General features: G+C 51.8%; 1 protein-coding gene across 2 annotated transcripts in view; it reads right to left on the reverse strand.

Moving 5' to 3' along the window:
- NGEF (neuronal guanine nucleotide exchange factor) overlaps nt 1-22,122 on the reverse strand; it is a 130,397-nt gene that overhangs the window by 6,557 nt on the left and 101,718 nt on the right. For both annotated transcript variants that reach the window (XM_016950725.3, XM_516157.7), the window contains 5 exons: nt 9,781-9,941; nt 7,917-8,069; nt 6,402-6,531; nt 2,963-3,037; nt 3-92 (listed from right to left, as the gene is read on the reverse strand). In XM_016950725.3, coding sequence (XP_016806214.1) covers nt 3-92; nt 2,963-3,037; nt 6,402-6,531; nt 7,917-8,069; nt 9,781-9,941 — 609 coding nt within the window. The remainder of the gene's footprint in view (nt 1-2; nt 93-2,962; nt 3,038-6,401; nt 6,532-7,916; nt 8,070-9,780; nt 9,942-22,122) is intronic.

Below are 22,122 nucleotides of genomic sequence, written 5' to 3' on the forward strand. Positions count from 1 at the left end.
ACCTTGATCTTGAACTCCATCTTCTTCTGAATGCTGATCATCTGTTCCGTGCGGCTCATTTTCCTGACGCCCTCGTTGCATGCCTTCACCACCTGGGACAAGAAGGAGGGCACATCAGGCCACCAAAGCCAGCTGTCCCGGCCCCTTCCTCCAGCTCGGTCAGGCCACAGACAGGGCTGAGTGACCACCGTGACCAGGCACTGTGCCCACAGCTGAGGCTGGCTGGCCAGTCTCAATCAGACTGGAGCTTCTCTTTCTAGCACCTTGTGGGGCAAAGGGAAGTGGGAAAACCTGTTAGTTTGGGTGGAGAAAGTTGGTGCCTTGCCCTTGCTAGGAAGCAAACTCCAGAAAACACATGTGTGAGGCATCCCTCCTCCTCTGTAGGCTGGACGGACCGGCAGGGCTCCGGGCTGTTCTCCCCACAGCCCCCTGGGTGGCCACCCAGGCACCAAGGGACCACCCAGGCACCAAGGGACTTCCTGGGACTCCTGAGGACTCGTTCTGAAGAAAGAAAATTCTGCAGTGATGCATGGGGCCTGGCACAGGGCCAGGCTCGCTGCAGGCTCTCAGTCAGGGCACATAAATGAGCACCATGCCCAGAGAAGTGTGCCGTGTTGTCTGGAATGAGAAACACGCTCGCCAGCCTCAACAGCCATCAATGGATTCAATTAAAATAATTATGATCTATGCAGATATGCAAGAACAGAAATCCAGGAAAGAGGCAGGGACTCCACCTGCACTCGAATGCGGGGCAAAGCTGTTTCTAAACCACAAGCCCTTTTTGTAAAGAATACAGTGGTGTGTGTGCTGTGTGTGCCATGTGTGCGCGTGTGCTGTGTATATGCAGTGTGTGCTGTGCATATGTGCACGGTCATATGTGTGTGCTGTGTATGCATGTGCGGTGTGTACGGTGTGTGATATGTATGTGCCACGTGTGCACGTGTGCTGTGTATACACGTGTGCAGTGTTGTGTGCTGTGCATATGTGCAGAGTGCTATGTGTGCGTGTGTATGCTGTGTGTATGCATGTGCGGTGTGTACTGTGTGTGATGTATGTGCCATGTGTGCTGTGTGTGCTATGCATACTGTGTGTGATAAGTGTGTGCTGTGTGTGTGTGCTGTGTGTACTGTGTGTGATAAGTATGTGCTGTGCTGTGTGTGTGCAGTGTGTATTGTGTGATATGTAGGGGCCGTGTATGTGTGTGCTGTGTGTACTGTGTGTGGTATGTGCTGTGTGTGTGTGCAGTGTGTACTGTGTGATTATGTAGGGGCCGTGTATGTGTGTGTGCAGTGTGTATTGTGTGTGATATGTATGGGCGTGTATGTGCTATGTGTGTGCCATGTGTATGTGCAGTGTGTGCCCTGCGAGTGTGCTGTGCACAGGTGTGTGTGCACAGGTGTGTGTGCACAGGCGTCTGTTTAGGGCGACCTGCAGCCTGTCGGCAGGGAGGGCGAGGTGGCTAGTGAAGTTTATTTTCTTTTTACTTACAAGCATTTTCTGAGTTTCCTGGTATTGAGTATAATTACTTTCATAAATCAGAGAAAAAATAAACCTTGATTTTTTTAAAAAAAGCTATTAGAAACAGAGAATACCTTTCATTATAAGGAAAATGAAGATGAAAGCAGAAAAGAACTTTAAAAACAGAAAACATACCCCTGGCCCAGGGCTGACCTCAGGGAGAGCCTTCTGGGGCACGTGGGCCCCTCACAGGCCATGGTGGCCCCATGTGGCTGCTGTCTGGTGGTGGCTGGAATGAACTCACATCCAATCAGGTAAAAGGGAAGCTCTGCTTCCAGAGGTGGGCATGGGCCCCTAGAGATGCTGCCTGGCTCACAGGTCGCGGATGCCCCCTGGCTACCCTGCTTGAGGCTCCAGCCTTTCCTCACTAGGCACAGCATGTAACTGCCAGAGGAATTTTGGTGGCCAACTGGTCTGGGAAAGGGACAGGAGGAGTGGCCCGAGGTGGGAACCGACTGCATTAGGGTAGGAAGTCCTCATGTCTCAATGTGGCTGAGAATGACCATCAGATGCCCACTGAGAGTGATATTCTTTTTACTAAGCTTCTGCCATGGGGTGACAAAGAAGTGGAATATGGACATCCCCCGCCTTGCTCTCCACCATGACAGCGTCACTGGCTCAATGGAGGTGCCCTAGCACAGCTGTCAAAAGCTGGCTCTCAGCTCCAGCTGATGCCAGGAGCCAAACGTGGCATGGTAAGAGCTCCTGAGGACTGAAACATACTCGCCGGCCCTTCCCGCAAAACCCCTGCTCTGCTGCAAACTTCTAGGAGGAGCCATCTCTCTCTGAGGGTCAGGAGATGGTCTGGAGAGATGGTCCTTGCACTCTTGGGCAGCAAAGGCCCAGGGCTCTTGGGCAGGGCCAGTGAATCCCCTCACAGAGATGCACAGGGGCGACTGAGCTCCGGGGACTGGGAGAGTGGCGTGGAGGGCTGGGTTCGGAGCAAAGGGCTTCATCAGGGCACAGGGAGAGTGGGAACCAGCCTCGGTGAGCCTCACAGGAGGGAGGAGAGACTGTTTCAGACATGGAAAAACAGGCAAAGACAAGCCTGGGGTCTGTGTGGGCCCCAGATGCCTGCATAGAACAATCCCAGGGAGCTGATGAGAGGAATCAGGGCCTGTGCATGATCGCAGAGCTCCACACTGGTGAAGAATGTCCTGAGAGCCACGCTGCTGTCCCCACATCCATGCCAGGCACAGTAACAAGACAGGCGGTGAGTATGTAAGGCTGGAGCCAGGAAGCAGGGTAAAGAAGCCTCTACCCAAGCCATGCCTGGTGTATTTTTTTAAGCCCCAGTGACTCTTTTGATTGCAAAAGTGAATTTTAAAATAAATTTGCATTTTCTAAAAAGACGCACGGACATGTGGGGAGCAGGGCCAGAAAGGTGTGCCTGGATGAGGAAAACAGTGCATTGGGATACAGCACAAGAGGAGGCGAGACTCACCATTTCCAGCTCCTTGTGGGCATCCAAAGCAGTGCACTCCCGCTCAGACCTCTCTTCTACCCTCTTCAGGATGTTCTATGCACAGGGAAAGGCTGCGTTAACTTTAATCTTTTCTGGTCTTTCCTCCCATTTCCCACCTTGACCGTGACTACCTCCCTACTGCACCAGTCCAGCCCCATGCTGCAGCATGCACACACACATACACACGCATGCACGCACACGCATACATGCATAGACCTGCGTGTGCACACACACGTGCATACATGCACACACATGCACACCATGCACATGATGCACACCTGCAAGCACAGTGTGCACACATGCACACACGTGTACACATGCATACAAGCACATGTGCATACATGCTCACATGCACACAACACGATGCATGCACACTTGCAAGCACAGTGCACACATGTACACACGTGTACAAACATGCATACAAGCACGTGTGCACACATACATGCATGCACATACACATGCATACCTGCACACACACATGCGCACACACACACACACAGCCTCCATCTGACAAATGGAGGGCAAGAGAGCCCACAGGTGTGGCACCCAGCAGTGAGGACTGTCACGCTCAGGGTCAGCTCTGTCCCCAAGGGGAGCTAAATGCTTACGGGACAGGGGTAGGGGGACCAAGGGCTTCCCTCTCCTCCCTGGGACTGTCATTTGGCCCCGAAACTTTGTTAACTTTGGTCTTATCCATGAAAGTGTAAGAAAGAGTCTCTTCTCCAACTGTTCAATTTTCTTCAATTAACAAAAAATTATGCCCATACTGCTTTCACCTGTAAATTACGATTTTGACATTGCTCTATAAACTCCACATGGTTTCCTCTTAGCGGTCCCCACCATGCCCACGTTTTCTGACTGGCTTTTGTCCTGTAAGTAGGCTGGGTGCATCTGGGCACCAACCACCTGTCCTCCTGGCTGCTGGGTGCCACGGCAGCACAGACGTCTCCCCTGACAGCAGCCCAGGCCTCTCCTGTGGTCACCTGCCCGCCTCTGCCTGGCAGCCAAGCCAGAGACCTTCGAGACCCACAGCCACCTTCCTGCTTTTTCCATCCTGTATGTGGCCACCATGCCTGTCATTAACTGTCCCCCTACTTCCAAATCCCTGCTGAACAGCACGGTTTAGACGCCATCTTTTCTCACAGGCATAAAAGCTGCATCTGACCAGGTGGCATTGGTGGCCTCAGATGGAGGGCAGTATGGGTTCCTTAGCCTGGCACGTGCTCTCCCACGCCAGCCTCCTCTCAGTGTGTCCCCAGCATGCTGCCTGATGTGGAGACTTGCCGTTCTCTCTGGAATGGTCCCTGACCCGCCACCCCTTTCTCTGAGCCCTTCCCTGAGTGCCCACCCCAGCTGTCCCCATTCCACCATTTCCTAATCACTGCATTTCCATTGCTTTTAATCTTACTGTTGGTTTTCATCTTATAGAAGCTAAGGTTTTAATATATTCATATATGCACTTTCCCTATAAAATGTCCTAAAATATTTTTCACTGCATAATTAGGAAATGTTACTGTCTTCTGTTTCACTTTTTCCAAGTTAAAAAAATATTTCCCATGGAATTGCGTTCATCACAGGTGTCTTCCGGTTTGGGGTCGCCGTCCCGGCTCTGCCCTCACGTTCGTATCTCCATTAGCCCTGGGCCGGGGGCTTCTCCAGACACCTGCTTCCTTGGCCTCATGCTCCCAAACCCTTTCCTCCGGGGTCAGGCCTCCTCTCTGTAATTCTGCTCTTTCTGGAGTAGCTGCCCCTAGGTCTTTGGCCTCTCACCTGTCTGACATCTGACCTCTGCTACCTGTGGCTCCCAGGTCCCCCTCAGCTCATGCTCCTCAGGGCCACAGCTGCACTCTATACCATCCACTTCACCAGCCCAGCTGCCAATGGCTCCCTCTGCCCAGGGCATCAGTAGACAGGGCCCCAGCACCTGTCAAGCAGAGGGGGTCTCTGTCCTGATTCTGGGTCTGTCAGGTGGAGGGGGTCTCTGTCCTGTCTCACTGGGCCTGTCAGGTGGAGGGGGTCTCTGTCCTGCCTCACTGGGCCTGTCAGGTGGAGGGGGTCTCTGTCCTGCCTCACTGGGCCTGTCAGGTGGAGGGGGTCTCTGTCCTGTCTCACTGGGCCTGTCAGGCGGAGGGGGTCTCTGTCCTACCTCACTGGGCCTGTCAGGTGGAGGGGGTCTCTGTCCTGCCTCACTGGGCCTGTCAGGCGGAGGGGGTCTCTGTCCTGTCTCACTGGGCCTGTCAGGTGGAGGGGGTCTCTGTCCTGCCTCACTGGGCCTGTCAGGTGGAGGGGGTCTCTGTCCTGTCTCACTGGGCCTGTCAGGCGGAGGGGGTCTTGGGCCTGCCTCTGGGTCTGGCTGGAGCCTCCCTTTTCTGGAAGCCCCATCCCCCCGAGTCTCCCATGCCTCCAGCTCTGTGGGTTTCCTCCTCCCTCACCGCTGCTCCTTCCCAGGCCTGGCTGCGTCCCTGAGTTTGGTCTCAGGCACCTTTCTCTCCTTCCTTGGCGGCCTCTTCGGTTAATTACCACCTTGATGCCAGCGAGTCCTGCCCAATTTCTCCCTTTAACTCTGACCTCTGACACTGAACTGTCCAAAGTCATCTCAAACTCAGTTCATCCTGCCCTGAATCCTGAGCCCTCCCCGCCCCAAGATGTCCCCATCTCAGCCACGGCCGCACACCCCCAAACTGCTCAAGGTAAAAGCCGAGGAATCACTCTCAGTCCTTCTCTCAGCAAGTCACTGATTTCAATTCCCTGACATCCCTGCCAGGCCCCGACTCCCCAACCCAGCCCCACAGGCCAGTGTAACCCCTTCCCCGTTTCCGTCACCCTCTGGAGCAGCCAGGGCCAGCTCCTAAAAGTGGGCCCGATCAGGTGACTCCCGTCACACTGAGGACAGGACCCAATGTCTTCCCTGGACCTGCCTGTGTCCCCATCTCCACACCCACTCCCGTCCCTGTCATGTTCCCGAGATCACTGCTGGCCTTTCTGTCCATGAACCTTGCAGTCTCGGGGCCTTTGCACAAGCGGTTCCCTCTGCGTGGAATGTTCTTTCCTCTACCTGCCCCCACCAGCTCCTCCCTGTCAGCCAGGTCTCAGCTTACACGTCATGTGTCTTTCCTGACCTGCCCCCACCCCTGCAACTGGCAGTGGCCAGCCAGCCACCCCTGTCGTGTCGGCCCATTTGGCTGTCCCCAGGGCCATGCCCACTTCCTGGCTGTGCATGGGTCGGTCTCTCCCCTCTGCGATGGGCTCCCTGGGAGCAGGCGCTGCGCCCTCACTGCCCAGGAACGTGCTTGGCACACATGGGAGGAGCTTAGTATCTGCTGAACCAATAGACCTCCTAGAAAGCTGACAGGGCCCGGGAATGACCACAGCAAAGCCTGGGAAGCCCCGTCTGTGGGTCAGGTGGAGGAAGCTGTACCTGGACCAACAGCTTGAGGCGTGTGATCCTCTGGAAAGGCAGGATGAGGAAGGAGGAGAAGGGCAGCCCCCTGCACTTGGGGTCAAGCTCTAGCTGCGCGATCAGCTCCCGGAAAGCTGCCTTCTCCTGCCTGGGGACACAGACACGTGGAGTAGGTCTCTGAGCTGCAGGAGCCATGAACTGGAGACTCCTCCTCCCCGTCCACAGCCTCCCAGGATCCAGACGACCCACGGGCTCAGAAAACATGTTGATTTCTTTGTTTTTTTCAAAAGGAAAGTAGACTGTTCACATAAAAGTCAAATAACAATAGTGGCTTCACATGCCTGGCCTTGAAGACTTGGCACAATATGCTGTGTGTGGGAGGACAAGGATTCCTTGTGTGGCCAAGTCTGTGAATCAGATGCACAATTAGATGATTTCACCCTGCGGGAAACTGTGGCAAGGTAAACCCACGTAGTGACAGGAACGGGCAGCAGGCTAGAGACACCACCAGGACAGCCTGCACTATTTCTGACAGGTGGGCTCAGCGGTGGGCTGGGCCACAGCGCTGATGAGGGCTGGGAGAGCTGGAGGTGAACTCGGCCCCATGCATGTCAGCAGGGATGGCAGGGACGGCAGGGACGGCAGGGACAGGTGCTCTGCCTGTCACTCAGCCTCTGTGCTCACACGGCCTGGCGGGGGCCACAGCAGCAGGCTCTTGGGTGCTGTGAATGATTCCTAATCTGCCACATGCTTGCCTTCTCAATGTTTATCCTCAAAAATTGCATCCTGATTCCCTCCAATTCCAATTTTCCTTCACCAACTGTTAAAACATCCAAATGCCCAAAGACTCAGGCTTGAAACGTGCACCATGAACTCCACGTCTTGGTGGAAAAGGCAGTGAGGCGCAATGTGCAGACGCCACAACTGGAAAACTCCCTGGGTGCTTCTGTGTGGAGCCAAGACGGCCTCCCTGGCTAACCCCAGGCACTGAAGCGCGAACCTCAGCGCGCAGAATTCAGAAGAGGCACGCTGGCTGGAAAATTACCTTGTCAACTAAACCTCAGAGAAAGTTTACAAAATGGGCAGATTAGCAATCAATGCCCCGGCGCTGCTGGAGGAGCCTCACTGAGGCTCCTTCCCATCCCCATCCCTGCCCTTGTCGCTAGTTCAAGCCCCGTCTCTGATGTCCTGGGCTTTGAATTGTCCACATGACCTCACTTGACCTCAAGCTCTCTTTTCTAACTGCACAGTGCTCTGCTCAGCCATTGGATCCAGGTCCGGTGGATGCTATGCTGATTCTCTTGGGGTCTGGCTGGGCTAATGTTTCTCTAGTGACACCAATACACCCTGGAACGTGCTGGGTTGGGATGCTGTCACCAGTATCCCTGGCCAACTCCGGTGGCTCATGTGGACCTTGGGAACGCAGAGGTAAAGGACCATGAAGCGTCACCGTGTAAGGAGCCTGGGCCAGCACTGGTATGGCTGCCCCGGGCACCTCCCCCTGCCCCTGAGCCCCTTGCCGGGCACACTCACAGCAGCTGCTTATAGGTCCGCTCCTGGTAGGTCTGATTGCTGACGTAGGTGATGTAGACAGAGAAGTGGTCGGCCGCATAACGGTACACGATGTCACACACGTCAGAGATGACGATGTTCTCCTCCATCCGGTGCTCCAGCTCCAGGAGGAACCTACAAGAGGCAGCGGCTTGAGGCGGAGGGTACCCAGGGGGTACGGTGGGGAATTGTCTCACCAAGGGCAGCATGCGAGCCTGACTTGGCCACTGGACATAGCAGTGTGCACGGTGAGTGTACAGGCCGACAAGATCCATCGGCAGGGGCACCGAGCACTGGTGGTGTATTTGGTCATCTTGAAGAATGACTGTGTTTTCACGGGGCTGATGGTGCTGGGAGCACCGAGAGACCTTATCTTTCAGTTATGTGCTGATGTGTTTGAGGATAAAATAGATGACCACGGGGATCTGCTTCAGAAGGGTCCCCTGGGGGGTGGGGACTGGCCCCTGGGCTGACCACTGCTGACACTGGTGAGCAGCGCACATGGACATCTACCTCTGCATGTTTGGAATTTTCCACAGTAAAATACAAATACATAAGACAGAAGTGCCGTGGCAGGGCCAGGCGCAGTGGCTCACGCCTGTAATCCCAGCACTTTGGGAGGCCGAGGCGGGCGGATCACCTGAGGTCAGGAGTTCGAGACCAGCCTGGCCAACATGGTGAAACCCTGTCTCTACTAAAAATACAAAAAATTAGCCGAGTGTGGTGGTGGACGCCTGTAATCCCAGCTACTCAGGAGGTTGAGGCAGGAGAATCGCTCGAACCCAGGAGGCGGAGGTTGCCATGAGTTGAGATCGCACCACTGCACTACAGCCTGGGCAAAAAGAGTGAAACTCTGTCTCAAAAAAAATAAAATAAAAAAGAAGTGCCGCAGCAGAAGCCCAGGGGTCTCACAGGCCACTCTGGCCCCAGTCAGCCATCACCCCCCAAACCCACCAGAAGCGGCTGCCACGAAGGGGTGAGGGGGCTGCAAACAGAAGTGAGAGTGTCAGCGTGGAGGAGAGACCCACTTGGAGGCCCACAGAGAGCGAGCAGCTCCCAGGGTGCCACAGGTGATGCTGAGCGGATCCCCACTGCTCAGAGTGGGGCTGCGCCGGGCCCCGCCTTGGTTTCCCATCTGATCACCAGGCACTGTCCCAGCTGAGCCCCATGTGGCTTCTGGCTGCAAAACTCCATGGCCTGCCCTGGGGATGGTAAGTGCTCTTTCATCCTGGCCACATGATTTGGTTCCTTTCCTTTTCAAAGGATTCAATGGGCAGATGTCTGTCTACTCTTCCTCCGCTGCAGCTCGGCCCAGGCTTCACACAGTCCCTGCTGGAAGCACAGCTCCCAGAGCTGTGGCAAACGCACTCAGGAGGTGAGGATGTGGGAATCCAGGGCTGCACCCTGCACAGGGCCTGAGGCCCTGCACGCGCCATTGGGGCTTTCTGCTAGGGTAAGGAGCAGCTTACATGGACACCTTCTGTCCCTGTCACAAGACTCCCGTGGACCTGCCTGGTTTAAACCCGTCCAACCACCGGTTTGATGCATGAGAGAGCTGGACTCAGCGTCACTCCAACCTGGGGCCAGCAGGATGCTCAGCGCAGAGCTTTGTGTGGGGCACAGGTGCTCACGGGAAGGGATGCCGGGGCACGTGACTGGCCACCCTGCCAGGAGGGGTGGTGAGGTTTGGATTTAGTTCTTCATTTATTTATATTTTATTATGGAACATTCCAAACATCTGGAAGTAGAGAAGCCAGTATCCAGCACTTGTCATCAGTGTCTCAAGCATGTGCCCTGGGGATGAAGGAAGGGCCCTGAGGGAGGTGGCTGTCCCCCCCCTCCTCACCGCTCACTGACGGCCAGCACGTCCAGGACATTGGAGAAGAGGATGTGCGCCTCAGACGGGTGCAGGATCTTCCTTATCCGCTCGTTCTCCATGAAGTGGGACACGAGCAGGTTCAGACTCTTGTAGTAGGACGCCTCGGAAGTGACCAGCTCGAACATGGCCTGTAGCAGGGAGACCCCATGGTTACCGCCTGAAGTTGGCCTTCCACGAAGGCGCTAGCCTTGGCTGAGAGAGAGAAGCAGAGGGAGGCTCAGCAGGGAGTTGAAAGGGAAAAATCGCCTGCTCCTGGGGCCTGGGATGGCTGCTGCAGGGGCAGCTGGTAACACCTGCAGCCGGGAATGGCAGTGAGGCCACTCTTCCTAGGGAGCACACTACCCCTAAGGTGACAGGGCACGGAGGCTACTCCCTGTGAGAGAACACTTACCATACTGACAACTGGAGATAGCCTAAGATCCAAAATATGAAACAAGACAAAAACAAGAGAGGTCAGGCTGGGCGTGGTGACTCACTCTTGTAATCCCAGCACTTTAGGAGGCTGAGGCGGGCAGATCACTTGAGGTCAGGAGTTCAAGACCACCCTGGCCAACATGGTAAAACCCTGTCTCTACCAAAAATACAAAACTTAGCTGGGTGTGGTAGCACATGCCTGTAATCCTAGCTGCTTGGGAGGCTGAGGCATGAGAATCACTTGAACCTGGGAGGCAGAGGTTGCAGTGAGCCCAGATCACGCCACTGCACTCCAGCCTGGGTGACAGAGTGAGACTCTCTCTGAAAAAAAAAAAAAAAGAGAGGTCAGCCACACACCTGAGCCCGCACAGCTGCCAAGGGTGGCTTGGCCCATGCGCTGGGTGTGCCAGTGGGTGCGAAAGTCAGCAGGTGGGAGGAATCCTGTTCCTCCACGCCCAGCAGAAAAGCGTCAGGGGAAACCGGCCAGTGTCAAGCACGAGTGTCACGGGTGGAATCTGGGGGGATGTTTACCTTTTTACCTTTTGAATCGCCTGATAATTTAACAATGAACATATATCATGGTCTGATTTTATAATGGAACCAATAAGGCGATTTTCATTTTGGAAGAGAGAAAGAAATCCATAACCTGATCAATTTTCTGGAGGTGCCTGTATTCGATGTCATGATTATTACCTGATTGCTGAGCCTCTGAATAGCTGACTAGGATCTAACAGCAGCCCTGCATCTCACGGGTCATTCTGTAAGGCAGGTGGCAGATCCCGGCTCACCTTCCTCCCTTGTTTACAAATCAACCCAATGACCCACCTTCCTCTTCCCCGTTACCCTCTGATACTCCTCGACTTAGGGCGGGTTCAGGTCCCACAGTCGCTTCCCAGGAGGGACAGCAGAGTGGGTTGAACTGTGGCCCCCACAGAAGCTACATCCATGTCCTAACCCCAGCACCTGTGAATGGGACCTTATTTGGGAAAAGGGTCTGTGCAGACATAATTGAGTCAAGGAGCTCAAGATGAGACCATCCTGGGTTAAGGTTGGCCCCAAACCAGTGATGGGCGTCTTTAGAAAAGAGGCCAAGGGAGATTTGATAACGTGACACAGACACACAGAGAAGGCACAGACAGAGATGGGACTGATACAGCCACCAGCAGTTGGAGTTGGTCAGAAGGATCCTCTGCAGAGCTGTCAGAGGGAGCACAGCCTGCCCAGGCTGTGGGAGAATCAATTCCTGTCATCCTCTGCCACCCGGTTTCTGGTAATTTGTTATGGCCACAGAGGAGGTATGGAAACAGAGCAGTGAGGAGCCTGGGGTAACGGTGAGGGTGGGGGTGAGGGTAGGGGTGAGGGTGGGGTAGGGGTGAGGGTGAAGGTAGGGGTGAGGGTGAGGGTAGGGGTGAGGGTGAGGGTAGGGGTGAGGGTGAAGGTAGGGGTGAGGGTGAAGATAGGGGTGAGAGTGAAGGTAGGGGTGAGGGTGAGGGTAGGGGTGGGGTGAAGGTGGGGTGAGGGTGAGGTTAGGGGTGTGGGTGAAGGTAAGGGTGGGGGTGAGGGTAAGTTTGGGGTTGAGGGTAGGAGTGGGGGTGAGGGAGGGGTGGGGGTGGGGGTAGGGGTATGGGGGGGTAGGGGTGAGGGTAGGGGTGAATGCAAAAGTAGGGGTGAGGGTGAAGGTAGGGGTGGGGGTGAAGGTAGGGGTGAGGGTGAAGGTAGGGGTGAGGGTGAGGTTAGGGGTGTGGGTGAAGGTAAGGGTGGGGGTGAGGGTAGGGGTGAGGGTGAAGGTAGGGGTGAGGGTGAAGGTAGGGGTGAGGGTAGGAGTGGGGGGGAGGGTAGGGGTAAGGGTGAGGGTAGGGTTGAGGGTGGGGGTGAGGGTGACGGTCGGTATAGGGGTGAGGGTGTGGGTAGGTGTGAGGGTGAGGGTGGGGGTAAGGGTAAAGGTAGGGATGAGGTGAGGGTAGGGGTGAGGGTGGGGGTGAGCGTGAGGGTACAGGTGAGAATGGGGGTAGCAGTGGGGTTAAGGGTGAGGGTAGGGGTGCGGGTGAGGGTAGGGGTGAGGGTGGGGGTAGGGGTGAGGGTGAGGGTAGGGGTGAGTGTGGGGGTAGGAGTGGGGGTGAGGTTAGGGGTAAGGGTGGGAGTAGGGGTGGGGGTGAGGGGTGAGGGTGGGGATAGGGGTGGGGGAAGGGGTGAGGGTAGGGATGGGGTAGGGGGTGGAGGTGGGGGTCTGGCCCCTTCCCCAGGGTCCTGCCCATCCCCTGCCTCACTCCTTTTAGGGCCGCCCTCCAGTTTTTCCACTCATCAGAGCCCTGACCCAGGGCTCAGGGCTTTGGCATGAAAGCAGGAGCTCCAGGGTTAGAGGCATTTGTTCCCAGAACACAGTGGGCCCTGGAGTGGTGGGGTTTTGCAGGCTGTTTCACTTAATCCTCCCAGGTCCCCCAGGAAGGACAGACAGAAGCTCCCATTTTACCAAAAGGAAACAGACACAGAGAAGTGAAGTTGCGTCCTGAAAGTCACGTGGCTGGATGCTGGAGGAGTGGAGATGCTGCCACCTCCCAGGCAGCGCAGGGGTTTGCTGGGCATTTGATGCCCGCCTGCAGGAGCTCTCACTGCTGCTTCCCTGCAAAGCTCTGCCCACCCACCCACCTGGCAGAGCACTCTAAAATAAGGGATGAATCTGGAAGCTGGGAACACCCCACAGAGAGTTCACATTGATGTCACTCCAGGGCCAGCGGCCAACTGCAGACCCCGAACCATCAGCAGCAGCCAGGGCCCACTCGGCCCCCAGTGTCTGCACCTCACTTGAGACAGCGACGGTCAGAGATGAGACGCCGAAATGAGCCTGTGGCCTCTCCGTGGCCATCCCCACGTCACATCTGCCTCATCTACCTAAAAAGCAGCCACAGCAAGCACACAGCAGCAGAACTGCAGCCCAGCGCTGACTGGCAGCAGACCCCGGGTCGGCCAGTGTCCACCGACACAAAAGTGAGGCTATGACGGGCAGCCAGTTTCCCCGAAGCTTCTCAGCTACAGATGCTGTTATGAATTCATTTTCCTGCTGCTAAATTTAAGTTTCCTAAGAAAATGTCAAGCAGTTACAGCTCACAAGTTCCAAGCAAACATAACTCACAAAACTAATACGAATGATACCAAGGGGAAAACCCCCATGCCCACAGCGCCACATCACAGAAAAGCATGCCATTAAACCACATGGCCCTGAAGGATGCCTGCTAGAGACACCTGGGATGACACCCTGGCTCTGGATCACCCGGATCTTCTGGCCGACAGCATCTCTGTCCTGATCTTCAGGGCCAGGGGAAATGGCAGGTAGGGCCTTTCAGCTGTGGGCCTTGGCCTGAATCCCTGCTAATCGGTATGGCTGAGGCTCATTCCCCAGAACTCTCACCTCTTCTCATCCATTTACAGGCAACGTCACCTGTGAATTTTAGCTTCCAGGATGTTTGTCTTCATTTTGTATGTCAAATTGTTTGTCATGTCGATATGGCTATCTTTTCCTTATCGATATTACTTTTGCTCTCATTTAAGCCTCTACATGGCAGCATAGAGCTGACGAGGGATCCAGGCTCTGCTCGCTCTTCATTCATTCACTCGTTCATTCCTTCGTTCCACAAATGCTCACTGAGCATCTGCTGAGCACCAGGCACTGGTCTAGGCACTGGGCACTCAGCTGTGAATACAGCAAGATTGGCTTCCCATGGCACTTTCGTCCCAGGGTAGTGGAAGGAAGTGTGAGCCTGTGAGGGCGAGTGGGAATGAGTCTATGTGTGCATAGACATACGCGAGTCAGGGTGTGAGCATTAAGGAATGAGAGTGCATGTGTGGGAGATTGTGGGTGAATGTGTATATGGGTGTGACTGTGTGTGGAAGTGAATGTGAGTGAATGGGTATATGGGTGTGGCTGCGAGAGCATGTGTGTGTAAGTAAATGTGAGTATGTGACTGTGAGAGCATGTGTGTGAGTGAATGTGTATATGGGTGTGACTGAGAGCGTGTAAGTGAATGTGAGTATGTGAGTGACTGTGAGAGCATGTGTGTGAGCGAATGTGTATATGGGTGTGACTGCGCGAGGACATGTAAGTGAATGTGTATATGGTTGTGACTGTGAAAACGTGTGTAAGTGAATGTGAGCGAATGTGTGTGTGACTGTGAGGACGTGTGTAAGTGAATGTGAGTGAATGGGTATATGGGTGTGATTGTGTGATGGCATGTGTGTGTGTAAGTGAATGTGAGGGAATGTGTATATGTGTGTGACTGTGTGAGGATGTGTGTGTAAGTGATTGTGTGAGAGTGTGTGTAAGTGAATGTGTATATGGGTGTGATTGTGTGAGAGCATGTGTGTGTAAGTGAATGTGAATGAATGGGTATATGGGTGTGGCTGTGTGAGAGCATGTGTGTAAGTGTGAATGAATGTGTATATGGGTGTGATTGAGGGCGTGTAAGTCAATGTGAGCAAATGGGTATATGGGTGTGGCTGTGAGAGCATGTAAGTGAATGTGTGTGAGTGTGTGAATGCATGTGTGTGTGACAGTGTGAATGAATATGCATGAGTGTGTGTGTGAATGTGAGTGTGAATGGGTGTATGTGTGTGAACATGTGTGAATGAGTATGTGAGTGAGTATGAGGGTGGGTGTGAATGTGTGGATGTGTGTGTGAATGCATTGTGTGTGAATGTGTAAATGAGTATGAAGGTGGGTGTGAATGTGTGAATGTGTGTGAAAGAGTATGAGAGTGTGTGACAGTGGGTGAATGTGTATGAAGGTGAGTGTGAATGTGTGTAAATGAGCGTATGTGACTGTGTGTGTGTGAATGTGTGCGTATGAGGGGGCGTGTGAACGTATGTATCGTTACTGCAGAAGCTCCTCCTCAGGGAATGTGCACGTAGCCTGGACCCGACTGTCTGAACCTCTGCTTGGTCTGGGAATGGCGCTCTCAGCTCTGTTGCTATCTGCCAGTATTCACGTCACACTTCCTGGCTTTCCTAAGCCCATTCCTGGCCTGGATTCCTTGTGAAGATTCAACTCCGGTCCAGCCTGGGCTTTCTTCAGGCTCCTCTTTTGTGATCTCTTGCTGATGGGTCAGGGGTCTCCTTTGGTTTTCACACACATGCTCTCACAGTCACTCATATACACGTTCACTCACATTCACTTACACACACACACTCTCACAGTCACTCATACACACATTCACTCACACACACACATACTCTCACACAATCACCCACAGAGGCACTGGGAGCCACGCTGCCCGTGGGGCCAGGACCAGGGCCTGAGGCCAGGTGAGCAGGCCCCCTCTCAGGCCGCGCGGGTCACGGGGCTGCTCTGGGGTGGTGACGTCCCGCAGCCTCAGATCAGCCAGGTCCCGGAGTTAGGGCCGCCTACACCACCCTGTTCAAGTCACACATTTGAAAAACAAAGGAGACCCCCGACCCATCAGCAAGAGGTCACAAAAGAGGAACCTGGACACCAAGAAAAGTCTGCAGGAAGCCAACCTGCTCCTGATGGAGAAAGGCGGAAGCTTTGCCAGCCCTAACACCCAAAGAGCGACGGGCTTTTACGCAGCCCGTGGGCCCCAATTCCCTGTTCTTTAAGGCAGTTCAGCTTGTCCTGCAGTTCACGGTCAAACATGGGCCATGCTGCCTGGCCGGCCGGGCCTACAGTGTCTGTCCTCGGAGTCCCACTCCTGCCTCCGCACTCGGATCAGCCCTGCGTTCCCCACCCTCAGCAAAGCTCAAGGCTGCACGATTTCTCCTCCCGGCTCTTTACCTACACGGTCTCCTTATGATCCAGGGTTCTCCGTGGACCCCTGGGCCGTGCATTCCAGCCTGATTTGGGTTGTTTTTTTGGCTTCTCCCGACCCCTGTGTTAACAAATCACTGCTGTCTCTGATGCTGTGACCTTCGATGCGTTGTTGCAGCTGCGTCACCAGGGTGATATCTGCAGGGGTCGGAGCCAAAGGCCAGCAGACCGTGGACTGAAGGGTGGGCTCACTGGCTGCCCTCCACCTTCCTCACGGCCAGGAAACAAAACGTAGCCCCTTCCCCACAAGGGTTCTGGGAGGTCCCTTCCCATCTACCCGTGTGCCAGGCCCTCCCGACACGGGTCACCCCCAGTCCTGGGCATCAGGGCACTGGCCTGGAGCCCAACTTAGTTCACTGGCTTTTGCCTGGAGGGAGGGAGGGGATGAAGAGAAGGCCAGGCAGAATGCTAAGGGTTTAAGGCGTCCTTCCTGGACTCCCTTAGAGGCCGTGGGGACGTCGCCGTGACACCTCAGCACAGGCCCTACCATCCAGGCTCCGCGTCTCCAGTATGCTGCTGGGAGCTATCAGGGCCACCTGGGCCTGCTGAAGACCCGGCCTCAGTCCGTCCTCGGCAGGGCAGTGGCTGGGGGGGGGGTGTGGTACGGGGATCACCGTGGCCCACTCCTCCCTCTCCTCTAGCAGCTGGGGCCAGAGCCAGAGCCAGGGGCGCAGGGCGCTCCCAAGCTCTCCACTCTCTGCTCCTGCCCCACGGAGTCTTCTTGCTGCAGCCGCCCTGGGGTGATTCACATCCTCTGTTCCCCAGGATGACTCAACAGCAAGGTCACAAAGTTGCCTCGGTGCCTGCTGCCGGTGCAGTCATTTACACGCTGCAGGCATCAGGATGCACGGAAGTGACTTTAAAAGGCTTCCAGTTAAGAAGAAACCCCTCAAAGGCTGTCCTCCTTCTGCAGACAATGATGATGAAGTCGGACTCCAGAGCCGGAGCCCGAGCCCAGCCCGCTGCAGCGCAGTTTTTAGTGAATTCGAGGCCGGACTGAGCAGGTCCCGTGAGCAGCGTGGGGAGTGGGGGCTTGGCTGTCTGATGGGGGAGTGACAGCTAACCCCTCGGGTTGCTAAGGGACGAGGGGAGTCACATATTCAACGCAGCCATGGGATGCAGGCGCTGGGGGCCCAAACCCAAGCCTCGGCACTCACACACATCACAAATGCCAATTACTACGTTTTCTCAAGATGACCTGTTAATAAAATCATTTGCAAAAATGTTTACATGCTAAAATAAGTGTGTGTAAATTTAAAAAGACACATGCTTGAGAACATGTTCAGCCTGCCTCATGGCAAGAGAGATGTTATGTTAAAACCACAACGAGGCCGGGTGCGGTGGCTCACACCTGTAATCCCAATACTTTGGGAGGCCCAGGCGGGTGGATCACCTGAGGCCAGGAGTTCGAGACCACCCTGGCCAACATGGTGAAACCCCGTCTCTACTAAAAATACAAAAGATTAGCCGGGCATGGTGGCCGGTGTCTGTAATCCCAGCTACTTGGGAGGCTCAGGTGGAAGAATCACTTGAACCTGGGAGGTGGAGGTTGCAGTGAGCTGAGATCACGCCACTGCACTCCAGCATAAGTGACAGAGTGAGACTGTCTTAAAACAAAACAAAACAAAAAATGTTTAATCTAGCACACTGGGTAAAGAGAAAATAGCTGGGTAATGCACCACATTAGTGGCAGGGGACCGGCACACTCATATGTGGCTAGTGTGTGAAGGCAATTAGGCGATACCCTCTCAAAATTTAAAGAACATTTAACCTTTCACCCAACAATCCCACTTAGCAATTCCCTTAGCATTCCACTGTGTAGATGTTCAATCTTCCATGAGTATAAATAATGCTGCAATGAACACTCTCAGTACCCGGTATTTCCAACTGCAAATATCCATCAACGGGGACGGGTTACATACATTATGGAACATCTCAACAGTGGAGCCCAGAAAACTGCAAAAATGAGGGGGCTCTATTTGGATGGAGATGGAAAGATATGGTCAGTATTTTAATACTAGTTTACATTTGTGTGACATGAGGGCACACACACACACACACACACACACACCTGAATATGTGTCTGACGAGGGAACTGGGTGGCCCAGGACAGGAGTGGGAGAAAGACTTTCACTGAGAGTCCTTTTGCACCTTTTGAACTTCCTGTCAGGTGCATACATTTTTTAACCAAAAGATAAATTTTAAAAAATGCTACCTGCCTACTTTGCTACTTTGTTAAAACAGGTATTGGTATTTGCTTTCTAACGCCTAGCTGATGTTTTAGGTAATGGCCACATCCACCTCAAAGCACCAAGAAAAACTCCCTGCCGTCTCCACTGTAGGACTCATCTGCTGAATTGTTGAGGGTTTAATCTAAACAGAAAAATATATAATTCAGTAACAGTTGGTAAATTAATTATCACAATTTAATTTTTTGGATAGAGGTCCATCATATTAAAATCCTAAGTAATTTCTTTCTAAAATGCACAATTTTCTTTTGGGAGTGGGGAAAGTAAACACACTTAAGTTGTGAAACAGGCTGGAAAACAACAAAAATACAACTCTGTATGTCAGAGGCTGTACAGATGCAGACTGAGCTGCATCGCAACTTACAGCTGTAAAAATTACAGTCCAGGCAACACAGCAAGACCCAGCATCTACCGAAAGAAAAGACAATTCGCCGCCCTGTGGTTAGGCTGCATCAGGTGACCACAGGGCCCCTTGCTTCTCGCTCCCCAGCAGGACAAAGCCATTAGTCCTGTCTGGGCATGCGGGGGCCGAGCCGCACCCCACAGCCTGGGCAGGCTGTGCATATATGAGTGTGTGTCCCTGCTCCCCTGGAGAGCCTCACATCATTCCAGCTCCACGCCCAGCCCACCAAGACCAGGGACCGTGGCAAGTCCATCTTTCTCTAGCTCTGCCTCCTGGGTTCAAGTGATTCTCCTGCCTCAGCCTCCCGAGTAGCTGGAACTACAGGCATGTGCCACCATGGCAGGCAAATTTTTGTATTTTTAGTAGAGACAAGGTTTCAGCATGTTGGCCAGGCTGGTCTCGAACTCCTGACCTCAGGTGATCCACCTGCTTTGGTCTCCCAAAGTGCTGGGATTACAGGTGTGAGCCACCACACCCAGCCCCTTCCCAACCTTTTAATTTGAATCTATGCCTAATTATTTCCTCCAATTGTTGGGTTCTCAAACAGTAACTAAAGCACCATCCCAAAAGGGTGGGACCCTTTTGGTGCTTCAGGACAAATTAAAAAACAAAAACTGAGGCCTAGCATGGTGGCTCACACCTATAATCCCAGCACTTTGGGAGGCTGAGGCAGGAGGATTGCTTGAGCCCAGGAGTTGGAGAATAGCCCAGGCAAAACAGCAAGACCCCATCTCTTCAAAAAATTTTTAAAGATTAGCCTGGAGTGGTGGTGCACACCTGTAGTTGCAGCTACTTGAGAGGCTGAGGCAGGACAGCTTGAGCCCAGGAGTTCAAGGCTTCAGTGAGCTGTGATCGCACCACTGCACTCCCGCCTGGGCCACAGAGTGAGACCTTGTCTCTAAATAAAAAAACAAAAACAACAAACTATTAATAAGCTGAGAAAGTCCTACACAGGAACTCTTTCCCATTTCAGCTAGATAATTTTTACTTTAAAAGGAGGAAAACATACTATAGCATTTTGTTCTGAAATCCTGGCTCCCCTGTGACTGATTAAGCCTACCAAAAGGCCATCATTATAGGGTGTTTTCCTTGTGTGAAAAGTAATTCAGCACGACCTGCTGCTTTTGTAGCTAAAGAAAAAGAGAGTTCCTGACAACAGATTGTACTGGCAGTCCAAGTTGCCTGTCTTGCTTTGATAAATAGACTGAAAAAAAGATCTGATACAGAAGTCACTGAATTGGAACATGCAATCTGAAGATCCCAGTTTTGTGTCTGTTACCAGATATTAACAAAAGAGAAGCACGTGAAAGTCTTTAACATAAAAAGACGATAAAAAATCAGAGTGACACACTGAAGCCCGCGTGCTCACATTATTCAACTACGAAATGTAACCGGATTGCACATCAGTTAGGTCAGCCTCATTTATTTTTAAAAATCTACATCTGATTCACTGGAATTTACAAACATGCATAAAAGAAAGTAAAAAAAATCTTTATTTTCTATGCCTTCTCAGTATAGATGAAATGTTCTATTTTGCTTTTTTAAAAACTTTATGTATCTTGAACATTCACGTTATTCATTTTTTAAAAACACGTTTTTAAATGTTTGCATCTTTGGGCCGGGCACGGTGGCTCACACCTGTAATCCCCGCACTTTGGGAGGCCGAGGCAGGGACAACACCCGAGGTCAAGAGTTCGACACCAGCTTGGCCAACATGGTGAAATTCTATCTCTCAGGGCTATTCTAGTTATCTTGCCTTTTCTGATAAATTTTAGGATAATTTTGTCTATGACCACAGAAAATGCTGGGATTTTGACTGGAGTCGCATGGAATGTATAGATAAATATGGGAAGAGAATGAACATCTTTACTATATTGAATCTTTCAATCCATAAACAGTTTGTCTCTTGATTTATTTACATTTTATTTGATTTCTCTCCTCACTGATTTGTGGTTTTCAGCACAGAGATCCTGTCCATGTTTTGTTAGATTTATACCTAACTATTTCATTTTCAGGGCAGCTATTGTAAATGGTATGATAATTTTAATTTGTTTCTAATTGTTCATTGCTAGAATATAGTGATATGACTGATATTTGTGTGTTGGCCTTGTATCTGGCAACCTTGCTAAAAATCACTATTAGTTCTAAGAGGTTTTTTTGGTAGATTCTTTGGGATGTTTCAAGTAAACATGTCATCTGTGAATGGGGCAGTTTTACTTATTCCTTTCTAATCTATATGCCTTTTATTTCTTTTTCTTGCCTTATTGCACTGGCTAGGATTTTCACAATGATGTTGAATAGGAATGGGAGCAGTGAAGGAACAGACAGCCTTCCCTTGTTCCTAATCTTAGGGGAAAAGCATTCAGTCCTTCACCATTAAGTATGATGTTTGCTGTAGGTTTTTGGTAGATGTGCCTTATCAGGTCCAGGAGTTTCCCTTGTATTCCTCCTTTGCTGAAAATTTTAATGATGACTGAATACTGAATTTTGTCAAATGCTTTTCCTGCATCAATTGTTGTAGCAACCATGCAGTTTTTTTTTTCTTGTTTAGACTGTTAATATGGTGGGCTACATTGATTGATTTTCAAATATTTAACTAACCTTGCATTCCCAGGATGAACTCCACTCAGTCATGCCATATTGCTCTTTTTATACATTGCTGGATTTGAATTGCTAATATTTCTTACTGAGAATTTAAAAATATACATTCATGAGGAATATTGGTCTGTAGTTTACTACTCTTATACTGTCTTTCTCTGATTTTTCTATCAGGGGATGCTGGCCTTATAAAAAGTTGGGAAGCATTCCTTCTTCTATATTTTGGAAAAGAATGGGGAAAATTGATACTATTTTCTACTTTAAATGGTTGGTACAACTCACCATTGTAAACTTATGGGCCTACAGATGGCATATTTTGAAGATTTTACGTAAGAAATTAATTTAACACTCACAAGACTATTCAGGTTATTTATTTCATTTGGGGTAAGTTTTGGTAGCTTTCAGTTTGGGGCACTGGTCTATTTCATTTAAGTTGTCAAATTTATGTGTGTAGAATTGTTCCTAATATTTCCTTATTACCCTTTAAATGTCTCTAGGATTCATCATGTCTCCTTTTTTGTTTCTGATATTGGTCATTTATATCTTCTCTTTTTTTGTCAATCTTGATAGAGATTTATTAATTTTATTAATCTTTTCAAAGAATTCAATTTTGGTTTCACTGATTTTCTCTATATTTTAAAAAATTTCCCATGTATGTTGATTCTTGCTCTCACATGTATTATTTCTTTCCTTCCACTTGCTTTGGTTTTGCCCTTTTCCTAGCCCAGTTTCTTAATATGAAAGCTTAGGCTATTGTTTTGAAAGCTATCTGCTTTCTTAAATAAACATAATGCTATAAATCTCCTTCGAAACATTGCTTTTGCTGCATC

The sequence above is a fragment of the Pan troglodytes genome, chromosome 13, assembly GCF_028858775.2.
Source record: "Pan troglodytes isolate AG18354 chromosome 13, NHGRI_mPanTro3-v2.0_pri, whole genome shotgun sequence".
In the NCBI taxonomy this organism is placed as follows: domain Eukaryota; kingdom Metazoa; phylum Chordata; class Mammalia; order Primates; family Hominidae; genus Pan; species Pan troglodytes.